Source organism: Saimiri boliviensis, chromosome 8 (assembly GCF_048565385.1).
Source record: "Saimiri boliviensis isolate mSaiBol1 chromosome 8, mSaiBol1.pri, whole genome shotgun sequence".
NCBI lineage: Eukaryota > Metazoa > Chordata > Mammalia > Primates > Cebidae > Saimiri > Saimiri boliviensis.
The window spans coordinates 15,889,096-15,910,939 of NC_133456.1; the positions used below are offsets into that span (position 1 = coordinate 15,889,096).

At 38.3% G+C, this 21,844-nt stretch overlaps 1 protein-coding gene across 1 annotated transcript in view; it reads right to left on the minus strand.

The window, feature by feature from the left end:
* Positions 1-501: 501 nt before the first annotated feature.
* SACM1L (SAC1 like phosphatidylinositide phosphatase) overlaps positions 502-21,844 on the minus strand; it is a 55,602-nt gene continuing 34,259 nt past the window's right edge. Inside the window, exons 9-20 of the mRNA XM_039477239.2 lie at positions 21,296-21,381; positions 20,415-20,501; positions 19,827-19,895; positions 14,937-15,016; positions 14,089-14,187; positions 10,901-11,039; positions 8,637-8,706; positions 8,447-8,519; positions 7,614-7,707; positions 7,406-7,498; positions 6,574-6,631; positions 502-2,374 (exon numbers count right to left, since the gene is read on the minus strand). Coding sequence (XP_039333173.1) covers positions 2,238-2,374; positions 6,574-6,631; positions 7,406-7,498; positions 7,614-7,707; positions 8,447-8,519; positions 8,637-8,706; positions 10,901-11,039; positions 14,089-14,187; positions 14,937-15,016; positions 19,827-19,895; positions 20,415-20,501; positions 21,296-21,381 — 1,085 coding nt within the window. The 3' untranslated portion in view covers positions 502-2,237. The remainder of the gene's footprint in view (positions 2,375-6,573; positions 6,632-7,405; positions 7,499-7,613; positions 7,708-8,446; positions 8,520-8,636; positions 8,707-10,900; positions 11,040-14,088; positions 14,188-14,936; positions 15,017-19,826; positions 19,896-20,414; positions 20,502-21,295; positions 21,382-21,844) is intronic.

A 21,844-nucleotide genomic window follows, 5' to 3' on the forward strand; every position in this document is an offset into this window, starting at 1 on the left:
GGAAAGCAAACTTGCAGAAGCTACTCATTTTCTTGCTTACTCTAATTTTTCTATGATGATCATGCATTGCTTTGTGTATTAGTTTTCACACTGCTATGAAGAACTACCTGAGTCTGGGTAACATATAAAGGAAAGAGGTTTGACTCAGTTCCGCACTGCTGGAGAGGCTTCACCACATGTATAATCATGGCAGAAGGTGAAGGGGAAGCAAAGCACATCTTACATGGTGGCAACAGAGAGACTGAGCGAGGGGGTAAATGACAAACACTTTTAAAACATCAGATCTTGTGAGAACTCACAAGAACCACATGCGGGAACCCCCTCCCCATGATCTAATCACTTCCGACCAGGTACCTCCCTCAACATGTAGGGATTCTAATTTGAGATGAGATTTGGGTGGGGACACAGAGCCAAACCATATCACTTTGCATAATTTCTAATATTCTAAGATCAAAAAGAAAAGCATCACCTTTTAATGTACATGAATGATACCAACAGTAGTTAAAAAAGAATATGACATTTTATTTTCACTTATGGACATACAGTACATGAATTTAGAAATGAAATCATTGCAGGATTCTGAAATACTGATACCTTAAGATCTAACACACTTATATTATTCCATTCCCTACAAAGCAGCCACATTAGCAGTTTGGATTTGGTCTTTGTTGTCATTGCTGACAATAAGTTCTTTAAGTGAAATGCCCAGTAGCATTTAAATAATATATTACAGCAGACATGAACTAAGTTTCAATATTCCATCTTTGGAACAAATTATGCTTATTTACATATTAACAGGTGGCTATATTTACTTACCCTATTGTAAGTTTTAATGACTGATTTTAAGCTACAGAGGGTTTTCCAGCTATTATTTCCTTCAGAGTTTCTAAAAGTAACAACTTGTATTAATGTTTTATAAAAGATAATGTTGGAAAAAAAGGTAATGCTGAAATAAAGGCGCTTTTAGAAATATTTAAGGACAACATAAGGTATTAATATTGAAAAACTGTACATATTTTCAAGCACAACACTGAAATATTATAGCAGTGTTTAATTGAATTGTTTTAAAATAGTGGGAATTACACTACCTTACATACTGTTCTAATATTTAAATCTCATAATTACAATTTGAATATACAACCTGACTTAAAATTAGACCTATGCACAGTTTCTGAAGCATATTTTTCAGGTTTGTTTTTGCACATAAATTAAAGTTTAAGTTGGTCCTTGATTTGGAGAACTGTAACTACCTGGAAGCACTAAGTTTTAGACACATTTATTGATGGCCAACAAAATCCTTGACAGAGTGAAAGCATCAAGAGTACCATGCATGGAAAAGCAGCTGTTGCCCCCCAAGTGCAATATGAAATCTAGAACACCACCCTCTCAGAGGCCTGCATGTCTCAATGAGTGACCCTCAAAGAAACCCAAATGTATAGAAGAAGTAGCTGACCAGTCATGGGCATCTTCCACACTAGGACAATCTTTAAAACAGAGGCAGCTTTGGACCTCTAGCATAAGAGATAGACTTTACATTCTTTGATTTTATTTACACTTTTTAAAAAAGATAAAGTACATCTGAATTCTCTCATCACACTTAAACTGCTGGTGCACTGGCAGTTCAAGCTGATTCACACCATGAGGCGGCCCACCAGAAACTATAAAGAACCCCAGACCTCATTCTCCTCTTTCCTATGATGAAGTCACAGACTGTCTCATCAAACTACTTGATGTCTGTAAGAGACTTACATTTTATAAACACAGTTAGCTTATTATTGAACTTTTAAGAAAAGTCCAAAGATTTGTGGAAAAGTATGCCTGCTAACAGTGACTGCTTCTACAATGACAATAATGAAACTGAGCTACAAAAATAATTTTACTGTTTTAAATAATGAAAGAGGCTAGGTTTTTAAAATATATTACTCATTCTGTAACAGCTGATTAAATTGATAATCAATAGAATCCAATGAACAGATTCAGCTTCCATTCTGCAAGCTGAATTCAGGTTATTGTATTAATTACAGAATAGCTTCAAATTAATAACTGTTCCAGGAGTAAAGAGACCATCAAGGCAGTAACATCGATCAATTCTGTCATCATCCTGCACAGAGCACAAGACGTGCTTTTGGATAAAGGCGATAAAAAGACCTTGGGCTGATGTGGAAAGCGGGTCAGTAAAGACTCCAGTTCTGCACAATGGAATCTTCCAAGCCAAGCCGCTTTCCACAAACACAAATTCAGTCTATCTTTTCTTTCTGGACCAGTCTGGGAGCATCAACAAAATCTTTGCCATTGTAAAGAATGATAAAAAATGTTCCAATGCTTGCAACTCCCCAGAAGAGCACATAGGCCAGTGTTTCTGTCCAAGTGTCACCTGTTGATATTAAGAAACAAAGAGCTAAATAAGTTGTTTGTTGACATCGGACCCAGTTTTCAGCTGTTTAGCATACTTTGACAACATTACAGTTTACCAGCACATTTACAGGAAAAATATAAGAACCTCTTAATTAAGGTTTTTTGTTCTTTTTTTTGGAGAGGGTCTTGCTCTTTTGCCAGGCTGGAGTGCAGTGGCGCGATCTCAGCTCACTGCAACCTCTGCCACTGCCACCCGGCTTCAAGCAATTCTCCTGCCTCAGCCTCCTGAGTAGCTGGGATTACAGGCACGTGCCACCACACCCAGCTAATTTTTGTATTTTAGTAGAGACAGGGTTTCACTATGTTGGCCAGGATGGTCTCGATCCCTTGACCTCGTGATCCGCCCGCCTCGGCCTCCCAAAGGGCTGGGATTACAGGTGTGAGCCACTGCACCCGGCTTAATTAAGGTTTAAACCAGTGGTTCTCAAACTCTGGCTAGCACCAGAATCTTCTGCAGGACTTGATAAAGCATCAACTATTGGGCCCCAAGAATCTGCATTCTAGCAAGTTCCTAGTTCCCAGGTGATGCTGATGCTACTGATCAAGAAGGGACACTTTGAGAACCACTGGACTACACGATTTCTTATTATATTATACAAATAATAATGATCACTTTTAGTATATTTTAATAATATAAAAAACTATTAGTTGTTCAATTCATAGTTCTATAACAGATACAAGCTATTATCAAAATACCTGCACACAGAAAAACAGAGTCTTCATCAGTTATAAATACAAAGCATAAGTTATATGTAACTTTTGTGAAGTTATGTATATTTTGTAGGGTATTTTTTTTGCATATATACACATATATAAAACAAAAGTCAGTAACATTTTCTTTAGAGACAAGGTCTTGCTATGTTGCTCAGCTTAAAGTGCAGTGGCTATTCACAGGCATGATTCCACTACTGATCAGCATGAAAGTTCTGTCCTGCTGTTTCCAACCTGTACTGGTTCACCATCCTTAGGCAACCTGGTGATCTCTTGCTCAAAGAGGTAACCATATTGATGCTGAACTTAGTGCAGACATCGATCAGCATGGCACACTACGGTCCAGAACTCCTGGGCTCAAGTGATTCTCCCGCTTCAGCCTCCTGAGTAGCTGGGACTATAGGCACACACCATAGCACCCAGCCAGTATCATATTGTAATGACATATTTAGCCCAACTCTGCATGTGCAGTTTTCAAAGTCTGAAGTTCATAAAGGTTAGCAGCAGGCCAGTGGGCAAAGATCTACTTTGTTTAACTCCTTGAATAGCTGAACCTAAAGAATAGCTCCTCTCTCTGCAACAGTCCTGGCCTCATCTGCAGGCGGAGAAACACATACAGGGGATAACAGCCAGTAACAGAGCACACCAGGGAAGAAACCAGCACCCAGACTCCTTCCTAACAAGCCGTCAGAGATGATGCTACATTTGTTTTCTATTCTCTATAAACACCACAGCAGGAGCTAGAAATCAGATATTACCATACCCAAACATCACAAAGCTCATTATTTTATTACAATTAACTGACATGAGATATTACCATCTATAGCATCCAATCTCTTTTTACTCAAAAATACACTCGAATTTGCTTAAGTGCCAATTTTCATGTCTCTGAGTTTTAAAATTCTTCTTGGACAAAACAAGAAAGGCAGTTCCTTGTTAGCCACTCTGCTGGGTACTCTCTAAAAGAATAATCCGTTTTATTCAAGCAGAGCTCTTGGTCTTAACTTTCCTGCCTCTCCAGAAGTTCTTTAGGTAAACGTGGGTATAGTCAAAACAATAAAATAAAATGAACGCATTTAACAGTAGAGTGGATCCCCAGAAATGGCATCCGCTGGGCAGTGATTTCAGGAAAAAAGCCAGAGGATCTAGAGAGGAAATGAAGCAGGGCTGGCCACTGAGGAACCGGCACATGCTGCCTCTTCCTTCCTGTCCCAAAATGTGCAGTCATGTCCCAGGCAATGCCTGTGCTGCCTCAACCTGTTTTTACATTGTAAGTTAAGATAGTTTTTGCATTTTTAAATGGTTATAAACACACAAAAAAAGAATGTGCAGCAGAAACCATACACCATCCATAAAGACAAAAATATTTACTACCTGGCTCTTTACAGAAAAATTTTGCTAATTAGAATAATAATAGAATGGCTCTTTCCCCCTACTCAACATTCCAGCATTTAGTCAAAACTATCTCACGACTGTCTACAGGGCTGAGCACTGAGGGGAACACAGAGCTGAACAGGTAACTGAGCCTCCCTATCACAAAGGTCACAGAATTGGTGGTGGTGGTATAGAGTCCTTAATTCAGCAAACATTCACTGAGGGCTTACTATATCCTGAACAAAGGAGATAAAACAATGAATAAAGACATTCTCTGCCCTCGAAAAGTTGCTGATCCAGTGAAAAAGACAAACAAGTATGCAAATCATTACCATCCAAAAAGATACACACTGGGTATGTCAGGTACACTAAAGAGGTATACCACCTCTGAAGAGTAACTCCCTATGTATTAATGAGGTTAAAAGAGGAAAGTGCTGGGAGAGAGGTCTAGGAGTGCTGTGGAAATCCAGATAGAAGGTGAAGACTTCTGTGTGGGAGAGGCGAGGGACATTCAGTAAGAGAGAAGCATATGAACGGTGCCCTAGGATGGTGGACAATTCAGACAGGCAGATAGTTGGCTCAATGAATTAATAGAGGATGAAAATTGGAAGGTGCCTCTTTTTTCAGAGTGCCTAGGATTGTACCTCCAATGTACAATACACCAGGTCCCAGACTCAAACCTCCAAAGTACAGGACATTACTCAAAGGAGAATAAAGAATGCACTCTTCTCACTATAATCTTAAGTATTTACTCAGTAAGATAGCAAAATAGTAAGAGAAAAAGAAAACCAGTAAAGACCTTGTCAACTCAGGTTCTCAGGCAATTTTACGCTCCATCTATTAAAATTTAGTAAGTAAAATCTTAATCCATTAATATTTTTCTGAGTTGGTTAAATAAACTATACATCCATACATGGACTACTTTACAGCCATTAACAATTAAGAATATGGGAAAGCATACCGCTCAGTAAAAAAAAGCAGACAATGAAAATACATATCTCACCTTTGAAAAAAAAAATCACACTTATAAAATTAAAACATCAAACTGTTAAGAATGGTTAGCTTCTCTCTGAAAGGTATGATGATACATAATATTTTCTCCTTTCTTGCCTGGGTTTTCTATAAAATGTGAAAGGCAAATACAATCTCAGGACTCCAAATTTACTACACCAAAGGAAAAGTTAAACTTGGAAACTGAGTATCACAAAACTACGCTCCTACTCTCCTTTTGTTCCTGAGTAGACAGCTGCAAAGACACTGGCTCCCAGATGGCCACCCTCACAAACTGTCACAAGCAAACTCCTTGTGGGCCCCAAAATCTTCACCCTAAAAGACAGTCCTGTGGAGTCTCCCTCACCCTGACAATGTAAATTAAGTTGATTTTCATAGGTATGGGACAAAGACAAGACTAGAAAATCATCCCTCTGCCCACCCCCAAACAAATGCAGGTTTGACTTCTTCCTCTACGCTCTACATTTACTTTGTCTTATGTAAACTGCAGATTTACTGAGCAGGAGATGATTGTGTAACTGACTGTTCCTCTACCTTCTCCTTTCACATGTAACGGGGATTCAGTGAGCGCTAATCAAAGCCTCACAAGAATGTGACCCCTTATCTCACCACCTACCCTCCGCTTTTGTTTCCGTTCCTCTCTTCCCTCCTGTACATTCTTTCCCTGTTTAACACTGAAGTCCTCAAAACCGTCTTTGGAAACCGCACAGGATACGAATCCTCCTATAGCTTGTGTCTCTTTCTCCTAGGCAGGTCCTCAACCTTGGCAGAATAAGCCTCTGAACTGACCGAGACCCATCTCAAGACACTTTTTGGTTTATAGTAATAAGAAAATCATGTTTTTAAAATCTGAGGTTAAAAAAAACAACAATCATCAAACTACGAGGTATGTTATTTTTCTTCCTGTCACATCTAAGGACTAATTTCATCTACTCCACTTTATTCATTAAATTTAATAGGAAAACATCAAGTGTTAGTTAACTCAAAAACTTAAGATGTTGTAAAAGAAAGGTAAACATTCTAAGAAATAAATGGAAGAATGTGAAATAAGGGCAGACTTACCAGCCATAAGCAAACAGATAATGCACATTGAAAAGGCAACAACCATGATAATAGGCAACTGGAAAAGACAATAGAAAGAGATCATTATTTAAGACTGCTAATCCAGTGGCTGCAAAATCAGTTGTGCATGCACTGCTTGGGAAAGGAATAAAACTCATCTGTCAGCTAATATACACAGTTACCTTTTTCAACAAAACACTATGTATGGGTTCAATCACAACTGCCCTAATCTTTAGATGAGGAAAGAGTTTTAAAAGCACCAGGACTGTGAACTACTGATGTGGAATGCTATTTTAAAAGATTGGAAGAAGTACGCTTTTGTTCCAAGCCAAAGAGTGTTAAATGGAAGGAGGAGGCCCAGATGAGAACCCAGAACACTAGGCCTCCCTTCCATTCAAGGGCACTTGGCCCACTGGAAAGAAAATCCAGAGAGGCTCTTGAAGAGTCTGATGAACAGAGGAGTCAAAAAGGAGAGAAGCATCAAAAATAAACTTTGCCTTCCAAGGAACAAGTTTGTCTCTGGCAACTCCCTCAAGGTAAGATAACTGAAGTTTTCTGAAATGAGAAATGAGAAATCTTCCACATTCCCTTTGCTTATATGTGACTTCACATGAAAAGGATGTGTGAGACAGTCTGAGGAAAATACGACAAATGCTCCAGAGTTACTGTACTCCTCAGCCTGACCTCTTCTTTGGGGAAACTTAAGTATTTATATTTCATGCAATGAGAAACAAAACAACATATAACATTTTTAAATTAAGGAGACTGAAACCATCTATACCTTCAGACACAATGCTTTTAACAACTTGAAAAATACAAAATGGTTTCTTACAGCCAGGAATTTCCAATCCCTTGGAACACTTAAAGGACTATGAGATTCTAATTCATCCACTGAATAGTTTCCAAGAAATAAGTCTATGGAATCCTAGAAAAGAAAGAAAGAAATTAGTAACTCTCCAAACTCAGTGTGATGACATTACTGATGAATAATGCAAAGATATAACCACCTAATGCCAGAAAAACATCAAATACAAACTTACTTGTCTAAATCCATCAGAGAAGTTGTTCTTATAATATCGTATCATTGAGTTCCAGCCATCCATTATAAGTCCCAAATGAGTTCTCTTCCCAGTTCTGGTTAAAGAGGTTAAGTTTTAAGTTACAGGTTTGTACCCTGAATTGTCACATGGTTTTATGGCCAATGAGCGTAAGGTACAGAAATAAGTGAGTAACAGATTTTAAAAACTATCCCTGAAAATACAGACACTTCACAAAAGAAATCACTTGTAGGTCCAAGAAATATCTATTTTCTTTCTAAAATATTGTCAAAGGAGGCACAAAGAAACACACTAATTCCAGTTGCCAAGACAAGAAACATGAAGAGAAATACACAGCCCAGGTTAAGTGGCAGGACACAGCAAACCAAAGACTAGAAATTGTATTCTGCTCCCAGGGAACCCATATAGCAGAAAAACAGCCACTGCATGCATAATACATTCAAAATGTTCTAAAATTCCTCATTACTCAATGTGGTCTTTGAAAGCAGCACCAGCAGCACCTGGGTGCTTTTTAGACGTACACATCTCAGGCCCTGCTGCAGACCTGCTGAATGAGACTGGTATTTCAGGTACACATTGTGGAGCGGTGGCTCTCAACCCTACCCATGCGTCAGAACCTCCTAGGGAGGCTAAGCACACACCAGCACCTGAGCCTCATCTCCCAGCAATCCTGATTCCACAGGTCTCAAGTGAGGCCCAGAAGCTGGAGTTTTGCTGCTATTACTGCTATTGTCTGAAAGTTGCCCAGGTGATTTTTAAAAGCACCAGGACTATGAACTACTGATGTGGAATGCTATTTTAAAAGCATGGCTTACCTGGTAAAGTCAGTCTTCAAGGCACCAGTTCCCGCATATTGCTTGGCACAGGCATTTGCATTGTCAGCCCAGGCTGTAGAAAAAAAGGTAAAAACAGCTGGTAATGATTAAGATGACAACCAAAGTTCTAAATCGAGAATATTAATTTACTACAAAATTTGAGCAACTTTGTCTACATTAAATTACCTACCATTTTTGTAAATCTTCTCAAATTCATCTTGTTCTTCAAGTTTTTGTCCCACATGCAAAACTCCTAGTCTCTGGAATGAAAACCGCACCCAGACTTATGTGTAAGAGATTTTAGCAGACACGATTTAGGAAGAAAAAGCATTCCCCAAATTGTAGCTCATGGTTCCTGATTACTAGATGCAGGCACAGGAAGCCCCAGTTCACTGCAGCCCTCTCCTGCCCAGGGCAGACTGCAAAGCCCCTCCTGAGGGCGCCTTTGCCTTGCAGCCCCTGTACTCCTAAGGGACAGAAGCAGGACTATACTAAGAGAGAGGGTCAGGAGGGAGAGTGAAAGCTGCTGCAGGATTCCAGCCATTCCTCCCTCCCTCTCACCCCCAGCCTTCCACTGCCAACACCCCTTGAGCCCCCCTCATATGCATCATCCTCCAACTTCTTCCCCGCCGAGTCACCCCACCCTTACCCTCTGTCCCAGGAACCTTTTGAGAATCTGATGAATGCCACCTAATCCACCTCCACAGAAGTGCACACACACAGACCTTCATATAGAATATTATGGGGTTGCTGGGCCCCCTGAATCTCCTCTATGGACTCCCCTTTGGAGACCACCAACCACAGATGGAGAGTCCCTGCCTTGTCTCAGACCATCGCCTCTCAGAATCACCATCTTCATTGCTCACCTCAGAAGACACCTCATCTCCACCTCAGAAGGACTCATTCCCACCCTCAGACAGCACAGGAGTCACCTTGGTGACTGTTAGCTAGGTAAGGACTCTGCCTTCACTAGCAGGCTTGGAGAGGCACAGGTAGAAAGCTCCTATACTAGTAGGCAAAGTTGCTGGAGAGGCTGCTGCCCAGGGACTCTCTGAAGGTTGGTTAGGTTTCACAATACTATATATAGCATGTAAAATTGTAAAATATGGATTGTGGAACCTAGTCAAGTAACTTTTGGTTAATCAGCCATTGAATCAAACCATTCCTACTATTGTTTCTACTAAAAAAAATACATTCAGAAGACCTTCTAACAGACAAGGACATAGCACAATTACAAACCAGAGACTACTCAAACAGGGACAGCACTCCTTTGGCAAGTGCGACTTTAAGATTCAAGAACAATTCATTCTGAAGAGGGTATTTTACCTCCAAAATTTCTTTCTTGGTATCATGAAATTGTCAGAAATAAAGCTGAATACTTACTAATCACCTGAATAGGAAATCACATGGTATGTATGCATTTGTCTGCCCCTCACAACAAAGGCCAATGTGATTTAGAAACTGAGGCTCTGTATGTTTTTTCATTCCAAATATACACAGAAGAAAAAAGCTATTTTTCTCATCAGCATAAGTGATAAAGCAAAGCTGTGTCGGAAACTTTTCACTTTGGAGTTAATATCATTTGCTAGCAATAAGAGATAGATAAACGAGAACAATCTTGAGATGCTACTTTTGTACTAATGAAACGGGAAAAAAAGGCTGGACACGGTGGCTCAATCTTGTAATCCCAGCACTTTGGGAGCTGAGGGAGGCAGACTGCTGGAGCCCAGGGTTTTGAGACCAACCTAGGCAACATGGTGAAATCCTGTTTCTACAAAAAAATATAAAAATTAGCCGTGTGTGGCACATGCCTGTAGCCCCAGCTTCACAGGAGGCTGAGCTGGCAGGATGGCTTGAGCCCAGGAGGCGGAGGTTGCCAACCTGAGATCACACCACTGTACTCCAGCTTGAGCGACAGAACCAGACCCCATCTCAAGAAAAAAAAAAAATTAAAATTAGAAGATCTAATGCTGAAAAGAGTACAATAAAATGGATTTACTTATTCATTGCTGGTGTCAGTGTAAATTGGTATGACCCTCTTGGAAAATAACATATTTATTCTCTTTAACTCAGTAATTCCACTTCTAGGAATTAACATGAAGGAAATAATTCAAATTAATAATAACATATGTAGATGAATTCTCTACTAGTGTTATTTATAAACCAAAAATGTAGCAATCTGAATGGCTTAGTAAATTACAGCACAACAATATAACCATCAGAAACTGTGATTACATAAATGCTAAGGGAAAATGACAAAAGTGAAAACCGCATACACAGACTGACCATAGTTATAGAAAATATGACATCCATGGGCAAGACACAAAAATAAAAACAGCTGGGTTAGGGTGGGGGCAACGTAAATATTTTTTGTTACTGGTTTTTAAAGAAGATGTTTAATTTTTTGCTGTATTGCTTTTCAATTTATTAAAAAAAAAAAAAAAACATTCCCACCTGAAGTTGGGCCTGAAGTGAACGACGAGCTAACAAACTCTGGACCACATTGGTTCTATCTAGACAATCCATGCAATTGCTTCGGAACACGCCTTCCTGGTTTGTCACCACCTGGCCAGCAGAGTCCACTAGAAAATAACTAAAACATATTTGTATAAACACTCTCATACCAAAGTAGGTCACATCTACTAAGGACATAATTTTATAACATGCCTCATTTCAGTGACATTATTAAAAACTGTAAATTAAAAGGTCAAATAGGAATGTGTAGTCAGGCATGTGATTATCCCAGATCAAAAAGAAGTCTAGATAGCTGAGACAAGATAGCGCCCCCCCAAATCCAAAAAACGGCTGAAGATGAGAGATCATCTCATCCCAAAGATGTGAAAAAGTAGAGTTAGGAGTATTAAAAAGGTTGCTGTACAAATCAATCACTTTTCCCAAAGCCAGATAATGGTTTCCTCTAACATAATTATTGCAACTGTATCCCTACATATCAGGGTATTATGATTCCTATACTATTTTCAGAATCCTCTGAGCTGCTTGTGAAACAAAAATTCCTGATCTTGAGATCAACTGAATCAGAATCTCCTAGGCAAGGACTGAATATTTTGCATTAAAAATACTTTTAGCTGGGCGTGGTGGCTCATGCCTGTAATCCCAGCTACTTGGGAAGCTGAGGTGGAAGGATTATTTGGGCTCAGGAGTTTGATCAGCCTGGGCAACATAACAAGTCCCTGCCTCCAAAAGAACAAAAACTTGGCCAGACATGGTGATGCATACCTATAGTCAGAAGGCTAAAGTGGGAGGATCACTTGAGCTGAAGGGTTAAAGGCTGCAGTGTACTATGATCACACCACTGCACTCCAGCCTGGGTGACAGAACAATATTCTGTATCTTTAAAAAAAAAAAATTTAAATACTTAAAAAAAAATTTTTTTTTTTTTTTTTTGAGATAGACTCTTCCTCTGTTGCCCAGGTTGGAGTACAGCGGTGCAATCTCAGCTCACTGCAACCTCTGCCTCCCAAGTGATTCCTGCCTCAGTTTCCTCAGTAGCTGAGATTACAGGCACATGCCACAATGCCTGGCTAATTTTTGTATTTTTAGTACAGATGGGGTTTCACCATGTTGGCCAGGCTGGTCTTGAACTCCTGACCTCAGGTGATCCGTCTGCCTCGGCCTCCCAAAGTGCTGAGATTAAAGGCATGAGTCACTGCCCCTGGCCCAGAAGAAAAAGAAAATTATTAAATGGGTAATCCATGCAAATCATACAAATTTATAAAAGACAATTGTGTATTATTTGAAAAATCAGTTTCCCTTTCTCTGCTTAAACCCCCAGCTGTCTGTACTGCAACCAACCACAGTTACCAGTTCCCATGTTTTCTTTAACAAGCTTCTTGATAATTCTATGAACTCAAAAATCTAACATAGCATGGTGATTAAGAATATGGACTCAGGAAGCAAACAATCTTGTTTGCTAGCCTTAGCATCACAGGCAACTTACTAACTGTAGAACTTTAAATAGTAAGTTTTTCAGCCACTAAATGGAGGCAACAGCAGCACCACCATTAGGCTTCTCTAAGGTTTGAATGAGGTAACACATAATGCACATAAAGTACTTAGCACAGTGTATGGAACACAGCATACAATGAATACTAGATATATTAACTATTGAAATTATTCTCCAAAATCCAAAAGAAGGAAGAAAATGCAACAGATTCATCAAGGGCTAAATACCAATCATGACCTTAGGAGTAAGAGCCTGGAAGAATGTGTTAGGATGAAAAATCTACATATGGATCATGCAGAATGGTGATGTCTGTTGGTGTACATATATGTGCATGCAAGGGTGCATATGTGTGTTGGTACCCCATTAGTATTTATAAAATCCTAGATATGTTATAAATATTACCGCTTAAACTATACAGTAAGTTATCAATTCCACTTTGCAAATGAAGAAACCAAAGTCTGAAGATAACTAAGTGGCCCTGGGTCATATGACTACTAAGAGAAAAACTTATATTCAAACCAAGGTGTATTGGACCCCCAAAGCCCAGATTCTTTCCACTATCCCAAAAATCCCTAGAGAAAAATCTTGAGAGACTATCTGAAAGTCACCAGTGAAAGCTCTGCTCTCCCTGTGGATTGCAGTGAACGGCAACGAACACACTCTGGAGTCAACCCTCCTTCTTTCTTACACTCTTGCAGGGCCGCAGTTAATGGGCGAACCCAAGGAACTACCTCCTCCAACAACATGCCAGGCCCAGCCAATGCTTTCTCTAATTGCCCAACAACAGTAGGTCAATTTTCCCTCGGTTTTCATGACAAAACCTCACAGCAAAAAAAGCAGATTTAAATAACTGTAGTTGATTACCTGGTGTATATAAAAATATATTTTTGAAAATTGAGCAAATGTCTATCAAAGAGGTTTTACTGTATTATTGTGTAACTAAAATTTAAAAGTGCATTTGGGTTGCCGGGTTTAGAACTATCACACACAGGAAGAAGAAAATGATAGTATGTTTTACAGGTTCCTTCTGGCTTTAAAATTGGTCAAGACTGACATGCATCGAGTACAGTAAACCTCAACCAATATGATAAATAATACAGTACTGCAAAGACATTCAGACCTTTTCATACATTAATACTACTCTGAAAAATTTTTTTAAAGAAATCAATTTAACAGATGTAAAACATACATAGTGATTTGTGGCACCACAATCTTTCATGATAGAAAGAGGAAATGAAATAATCCAGATGCTCGGTGTGAAGAAAAGCACTTCCTTAGAACTATGTTATGACAAAACAGAATACAGAAAAGCCATTAAACATCATCATTACAACCACTGCTCAGGTTAGCAACAAAGTACTTGTGACAGAATGTCTAGCGGAAACAATATAAAACGTAGTAAACCAAGTTCGATTATATAAAAAATTATAAATGTGTGGTAGATATTTTATAAAAATATGAAAATACCTGGCCTTAGGTCATTTTTAAGAATTTAAGAGTATTTTAAAGTCACTAAGTCTCATCTTGCCAGTAAAGAAATTAAAAATAATAAAATAGTACAGACAAGTACTGACAATCCAGTGAACTATATTTTTAAGTCTGCTAGACTACACATAATATATATGACTGATACATATACCTCTTCTCTCTACCTCCATAGGGAAATAACATAGCTTACCTTAATTCATCTTGCATTTCTGCTACCTCATCCAATAAAATACTGAGTCGATCCCATCTCATATTTTTACATTCCTTATGGAAGTCAAAGGCAATGTATCTACCAAAAGAAAAGATATTCAGAAATTGACCAGAGATCACTCATTTTCCTTCTATTAATAATACCTTCGTAAGCTGATTTTCCCCTTTATATCAGTGCATATATATCTCTTGGGAACACTGGAGCTTCCTTCACTCTGGGTTTATCACTGTACATATACTACACACATGTACATGCACGTGTGCACCTGCACACAGGTGCGCGCGCAAACACACACACACACGCGCACACACACACACACACCCCTTCTTATGCTCTACCTATCAGAGGAAAAAAATATATATGATATGTATGGATATATATATATGTATACATGAAAATACATGCATATATCTACCTCACATGTTCTTCTGGGGCCCTCAGCAAGGAGCAGAGGAGAAGCACAACAAATGCTAGTGAAGTAAGCTCAAGTACAGCAATCAGGTATGCAGTGCAAAGAGGCCTAGTCCACATTCCTCAAGACACTTCCATTGGCAAAGCACTATCTATGGAAACTCTGGGGCGCAAAGCCTCAATGAGGAAATTTTAATCAGACACTAAACTTAAACTAAAATTTGACTGAAAAGAAGTTATTCTACAATGTACATTATGCTAGAGAAATTTCAAGCCAACGAAATATCTTGCTTTGCTCAACTACTGAAAAAAGTGCAAGCTGAAATATATATGTCTAGTGAGCTCTATGTAATCACACACATATTTAAGTAAACATCTGATCTGAAAAGATCTGCAACAGATTTCTAGTGAGGTACCTCATCATTCCACTTCCCAAAGAAGACACCATTGTTGCAAATGTCTGTCCAAGTGGCTTCTCTGAGCCCTTCTGATTAATCTGTAAAAAAATTTCAAACACCATAGTTTTCAGTTTATTTCAAAGGACAGAAGGACATCAGAAAAAGGCAAACTAGGAAACTCTATGCTCTCATTCTCCCACATAAACATCAAAAAACACCCAGAAGCTAGCTGAGCCAACTTTGGCAGCTCTGAAAAACCATCAAAGGTTTTGTAACCCACTCAAACACCCAATAAAGAAAAAGTCACTTTCAAATGGTGGGAAAGTTTTGTGGCATTTACCTTGTCCTTGACCCAGCCCCTCCACAGGGTGGTGACAACCTGTTTTACATAGGAATAACATGGTTCTCAATTCCCCTCATCAAACTAGAAGAGACAGACCAGACCTTATCTGCAAATAATTGTATACATCTGTTAAAGGATGAACTCACTTGTGTCTGTCCCATATAACTCTGAACACAGGCAGTAAAAATGTGACCACTGCTTGTAAAAGCTGCAAGAGGATCATAAACCAATAGATGCCTGGGGCAAAAAATTATGGATGGAGACATACAACAGATCACCTAAAGACTGGAGAAGAAGATCGTGATATTCTTTGGGAAATTAGGACCTTCAAAAACAGCCATGTATATGAAGGACTTTTGAAAGCCACCCATATAACCAGGTAAGATGCAGGCTCAGAAGAGTCCTGAGAAGACTTTAAACCTTTACCTCAGACTGATCCCTAGACTCACAGCCTGGCTAATTCGTAAAGGACTGCCCCAGCACAGAGCTTTTGCCAAAATTGTTTTTGAATTGGGAAAAAGTCTCAAAATAAATGGATTAGTATAGTCTTTAACAATCAAACAAAATTTGGCCGGGCGCGGTGGCTCAAGCCTGTAATCCCAGCACTTTGGGAGGCCGAGGCGGGTGGATCACGAGGTCGAGAGATCGAGACCATCCTGGTCAACATGGTGAAACCCCGTCTCTGCTAAAAAATACAAAAAATTAGCTGGGCATGGTGGCACGTGCCTGTAATCCCAGGCAGGAGAATTGCCTGAACCCAGGAGGCGGAGGTAGCGCTGAGCCGAGATCGCGCCATTGCACTCCAGCCTGGGTAACAGGAGTGAAAACTCCGTCTCAAAAAAAAAAAAAAAAACAATCAAACAAAATTTAAAAACCCACCAAACCCTAGGTGAAAAGGAGACTCTGACGTTCAGAGTTATGATATTGTAATAAACAAACATACAATTAAAAAAAAAACACAGGTACACAAAGAAACAGAAAAACATGGCTCATTCAATGGAACATAAGAAATTATTCCTGTGGAAGCCAAGACATTAGACTTATTGACAAAGACTTTAAAGCAACCATCTTAAATACACTCAAAGAGCTAAGCAGAAATGCTGACAAAGAAATAAATCAGAAAAACAATACATAAACAAAATGAGGATATCAATGAAAACAAATTATTATAAGAAGCCAAAAAATAATTCTGGAGCTAAAGAGTACAAAAACTGAAATAAAACATTTTACACTATGGGAATTCGAGGAATAAAGAAGCAGAGAGATTATCTGAAGAAAACAAAAAATAGCCAAAACGTATCAATCTGCAAATCCAAGAAGTGCTCTGAACTCTAGGGAGACCTACACCAAAAAATTATAATCATCACATAGTTGAAAGACAAAAACAGAATCTTGAAAAGCAGCAAGAGAGAGGAGACTCATCACACACAAGAGATTCTCAATGGGATTATCCACCAGTTTCTTATCAGAAATCTTGGAGGCTGGAAGACAGTGGGATCATATATTTTAAATGCTGGAAGAAGAAAAACTGTCAGCCAACAATTATATAGCTGGCAAAACGTCCTTTAAAAATGAAGGAAACATTAAGACATTCCTAGAGAAACAAAACCAGAGGTAGTTCATTATCATTAAACCTGAACTGTAAGAAATGCTAAAGGGAGGTCCTTCGGGTTGAAATGAAAGGATGCTACACAGTAATTTGAAGCCATACAGGGATAAACAAATTTCCAATAGGCCGGGCATGGTGGCTTACACTTGTAATCCCAGAACTTTCAGAGGCCGAGGCAGGTGGGTTACCTGAGATCAGGAGTTTGAGACCAGCCTAGTCAACATGGCAAAACCCTGTCTCTACTAAAAATACAAAAATTAGCTGGGTGTGGTGGCACACACCTGTAATCCCAGCTACTCATGAGGCTGAAGCAGGAGAATCACTTGAGCTCAGGAGGCAAAAGTCACAGTGAGCCCAGATCACGTAACTGTACTCCAGCCTGGGTGACAGAATGAGACTCTGTCTCAAAAAAAAAAAAAAAAAAATCCAATAAAGGTAAAGACAAGGGCAAATATAAAAGCCAGTATTATTGAAATCTTAATCTGTAACTCCACTTTTTATTTCTACAGGTTTAAGTCAAATGTGGTCAGGAATGGTGGCTCACATCTGTAATCTGAGCACTTCGGTAGGCTGAGGCTAGAGGATGGCTTGAGGCCGGGATTTCAAGACCAGCCTGGGCAACATAGTGAGTGAGACCCCATCTCTATAAAAAACACAAAAAAATTAGCAGAGCATGATGGCATGTGCCTGTAGTCCTAGCTGCTCGGAAGCTGAGGTGGGAGGAGGATTCCTTTAGCCCAAGAGTTCAAGATTACACTGAGCTGTGATTGTGCCACTGCATGCAAGGCTGGGCAACAGAGCAAGACCTTTTCTCTAAAAAATACATACATACATACATACATAAAAGCCAATTGCATAAAAATAATTATATATTGATGTTACTGGAAACAATATGCAAAGATGCAATTTGTAATGTCAATAACAAAGAAATATAGCTTGAAAGAAAAAGGATGAAAAAAGATATTTTGTGCACATAGTAATCAAAAAAGAGCTGGAATAACTATATTAGCATCAGACAAAATACACTCTAAGTGAAACAATGTTACAAGAGACAAAGAGCATTATTTATTGATAAAATGGTCAATATTCCAAGAAGATACAATTATAAACATATATGCAACAAACCATGACAACCTGAAAATATAATGAAGCACATTGACAGAACTGAAGGGAGAAAGAGAAAATTATGTAATAGTAGAAAACTTCAATAGCCCACTTTCAATAATAGACAGAAAAATCAGACAGAGACAAATAAGAAGATAGAGAATTTAAACACCAACATAAGACAATCAGACCTAACACACATATCCACATTACTCTACCCAACAACAGCAGAATATACATTTTTTTAACAAGTACACATGAAATATTTTCTAAGACAAACTATATTCCAGGCCAAAAAAGAAGTTTGTTTTTTTTTTTTTTTTTTTTGAGACAGAGTCTCACTCCATCACCAGGCACCAGACTGGAGTGCAGTGGCACGACCTCAGCTCGCTGCAACCTCCACTTCCTGGGTTCAAGCAATTCTCCTGCCTCAGCCTCCCCAGTAGCTGGGACTACAGGCACCCATCACCATGCCCAGCTAATTTTTTTGTATTTTTAGTAGAGATGGGGTTTCACCATGTTGGCCAGGATGGTCTCGATCTCTTGACCTCAAGATCCGCCCACCTCGGCCTCCCAAAGTGCTGGGATTACAGGCGTGAGCCACTGCGCCCGGCCACAAAAGAAGTTTTAACACATTTTTAAAAACTCAAATCACATTAAGTATATATATTCTGATCACAACAGAAGGAAGCTAAAAATCAAGAATAGAAGGAAAACTAGAAATTTCACAAATATGTGGGAAAAAAACATACTAAACCACTGGTTTGAAGAAGAAATCCCAAAAAGAGAAATCAGAAAATACCTGAGACAAATGAAAACAGTAACACAATATACCAAACATATGAAAATAAAGCAAAAGCAGTGCTGAGGAAAAGCTGTCGCTGTAAATACATACATTAAAAAAGAAAACCTCAAAGCAATAATCTAATTTTATACTTTAAGGAACAAGAAAAAGAAGAGCAAACTAAACCCAAAGCTACCAGAGGAAATAAGAAAAATTAGAGTAGAGATAAATAAAATAGAAAAAATGTAAAAACAAAGTCTATAAAACTAAAAGCTGGACTTTGAAAAGATCAACAAAATTAACAAACTTTTAGCTAGAATGACCAAAACAAAAGACTCAAATTACTAAAATCAGAAATGACAGTGTGGATATTACTACAAATTTCTGAGAAATAGAAAGGATTTAAGAGAATACTATGAGGCCAGGCGCAGTGGCTCAAGGCTGTAATCCCAGCACTTTGGGAGGCCGAGGCCGGTGGATCACAAGGTCAAGAGATCGAGACCAACCTGGTCAACATCGGGTGAAATCCCGTCTCTACTAAAAATAACAAAAAATTAGCTGGGCATGGTGGCGCATGCCTGTAATCCCAGCTACTTAGGAGGCTGAGGCAGGAGAACTGACTGAACCCAGGAGGTGAAGATTGCCGTGAGCCGAGATCGCACCATTGCACTCCAGCCTGGGTAACGAGCGAAACTCCATCTCAAAAAAAAAAAAAAGAATGAAATTCTATACATGCTACAAGATGGATGAACCTTAAAAACATTTAAAAAAGACAAATAATGTATTATTCCACTTACATGGGGTACTTAGAATAGACAAATTCAGAGAGACAGAAGTAAAACAGAATTACCAGGGGCTGTGGGGAGAGAGGTAATAGGAAGTTAACTGGGTAGAATTTTCCTGGTACGATGAAAAGCTGTAGAAACGAACAGTGATGATGGCTTCACATTATGAACTACTTAATGCCACTGAACTGCACACTTAAAAATAGTTAAAATAGTACATTTTCTGTTAAGAAAAAGTTAAGTTTTTTTTGTTTTTCTCCCCTAAGAAACATAATAAACATACCAGATTGATTATGACTTGTTTTCCATAAATAATTACTTGGGAATCAAAATGCCTTTGGAAACCATCCATCTAGAAGGAAAAAAGTTACATATTTTACTGGAGTACATTATGTTATTTATAAACATAATTTAAATATTTATAATATTTTAAAAGGACCTCCTTAAATGTTTTATTTCTATATTCAAAAAAATGATGTCAGGATGTGGACTATGTCTTCTAGATATTCTAAACACCAACTAGTAATCATAAGCTATTTCACTCTGAGCGGCAACACTACCACTTTAATTCTGAAAACAATCTCAGTGGAATATATTAAGTACTCTAAAAAGCATAAAGTTACAAATCTTATTGAGATCTCTCAAATCTTTACTTGCCATGCCATTCAATCATAATTTGTTTTTCTGTATTTCTAACATGCCACCTACACACCTCTTGGTTTAGGGGTTTACTACGTGCCAGAATAAAAAAGAAGGGCCTCAAAGATGTTGAAGGCTGACTTACGTGGAATAAACACATTCTTTACATGCAAATTATAATGCTATTAAGCGTCTATTTTTAACCAACAAAAAAGGCATGCAAGATACACACATGATTTGCTACTTTGCTGATCTGTGGCCGTGGTTTGTACTTGAGGTTTGGTCTTTGGGCCCAGAAAACAGGTATTGATCCTCGAGTCTAAAAGAAAAGACAGAAATGTGAAAAGAAACACAAACATACTTGTTTTTATCACCTTACTTACTATCGGGGTATACATATTAATGACTATTTAAGGAAAAAAAGTAATACAACCTACCAACTATTTTAAAAGTCCACGTTAAAAAAAAAAAGTCCACGTGCATCTGCTCCTAAAGTTCTTACTTTATGAGAAAACACTTAGAGCTTTTTCTCCTAGCTTTATATACACGGTTTTATATAAATAAATTCTTTATTTCCTTGAAATTCTAAATTTATCTATAAGTAAAACTTACCAGATTACCTCTGTTAATTTGGCATTATGAAAAATTAGAAAATTACTTTATTCATTTTCAAATGCATATTTTTATGAACATATGAATATATCTGGCCACTAACACTCTGGAGCAGTAAGCGGTCCACAACTCCAAAGGCAACAGAAGAGACATCTCACAGTGGCAGGTAAAGTCAATCATAAACCATCAGCTTGTCCTATCACCACTACCTTGAATGCGTGCAAAGCGTTCAACAGACGGATGGCTCCATTTCCATAACTCTCTTTGCAACTCCTACCCTACCCTCTCCTCTAAGGATTTAATATAAGGGTAGGAAATGGCAGCAGGTTAGTGCCAGATTAATGGTTCCTTTTTTGGGGTGAACTTTTTCTACACCGTAGATAAAAATATTACATAAGAACAGAGGGGAAGGGAAAACAGGGAAATTTCAACATGACAGAAAATTACAATCCAAGCAGAAAATGCCAACTCGCTGACTGCTTAACGGACATAACAACTTGCCTGTACAAATGAAGCTTTGCTCCCATTGTAGTGCACAATTTGTTCTGTTTCCACAAAGTTAGCTGCATGGCCTTCAGAATCAATTCCTAAATTGAAAAAAATTCAAGAATTAATTATATTTATTATGTAAGAAACAAATCAGAAACCCACTAATTCTGGTTAACTTGGAGAGAATTAAGTCAGTTCAAATTAGTGAAAAGTCATTATGAAAATATAATTCCAACAAATTCATTATACATGATCAGAAAACAGAAGCTCACTCACTTTAAACAAGCTTAAAGAGGAGTATTAAAAGCCTATTAATAAACAGATGAAGTTGGTTGCTCTTAAATACACTGATTGTTACTACATACAAAATTCCTCTAAAATAGTTTCTCAAACTTGAGACATCTTTTAAAGAAAAAAAAACTTCTCAAGGACCCCTGAGTAAATGTTTTAGATCCTAATTTGAAAAGTACTAGTTTGAAAGGTAATCATACTTAGTAACAACACAACACTCAATATAAATATAAGCCATTTTATTAACAGTATTTTGTTATAATAATGCAA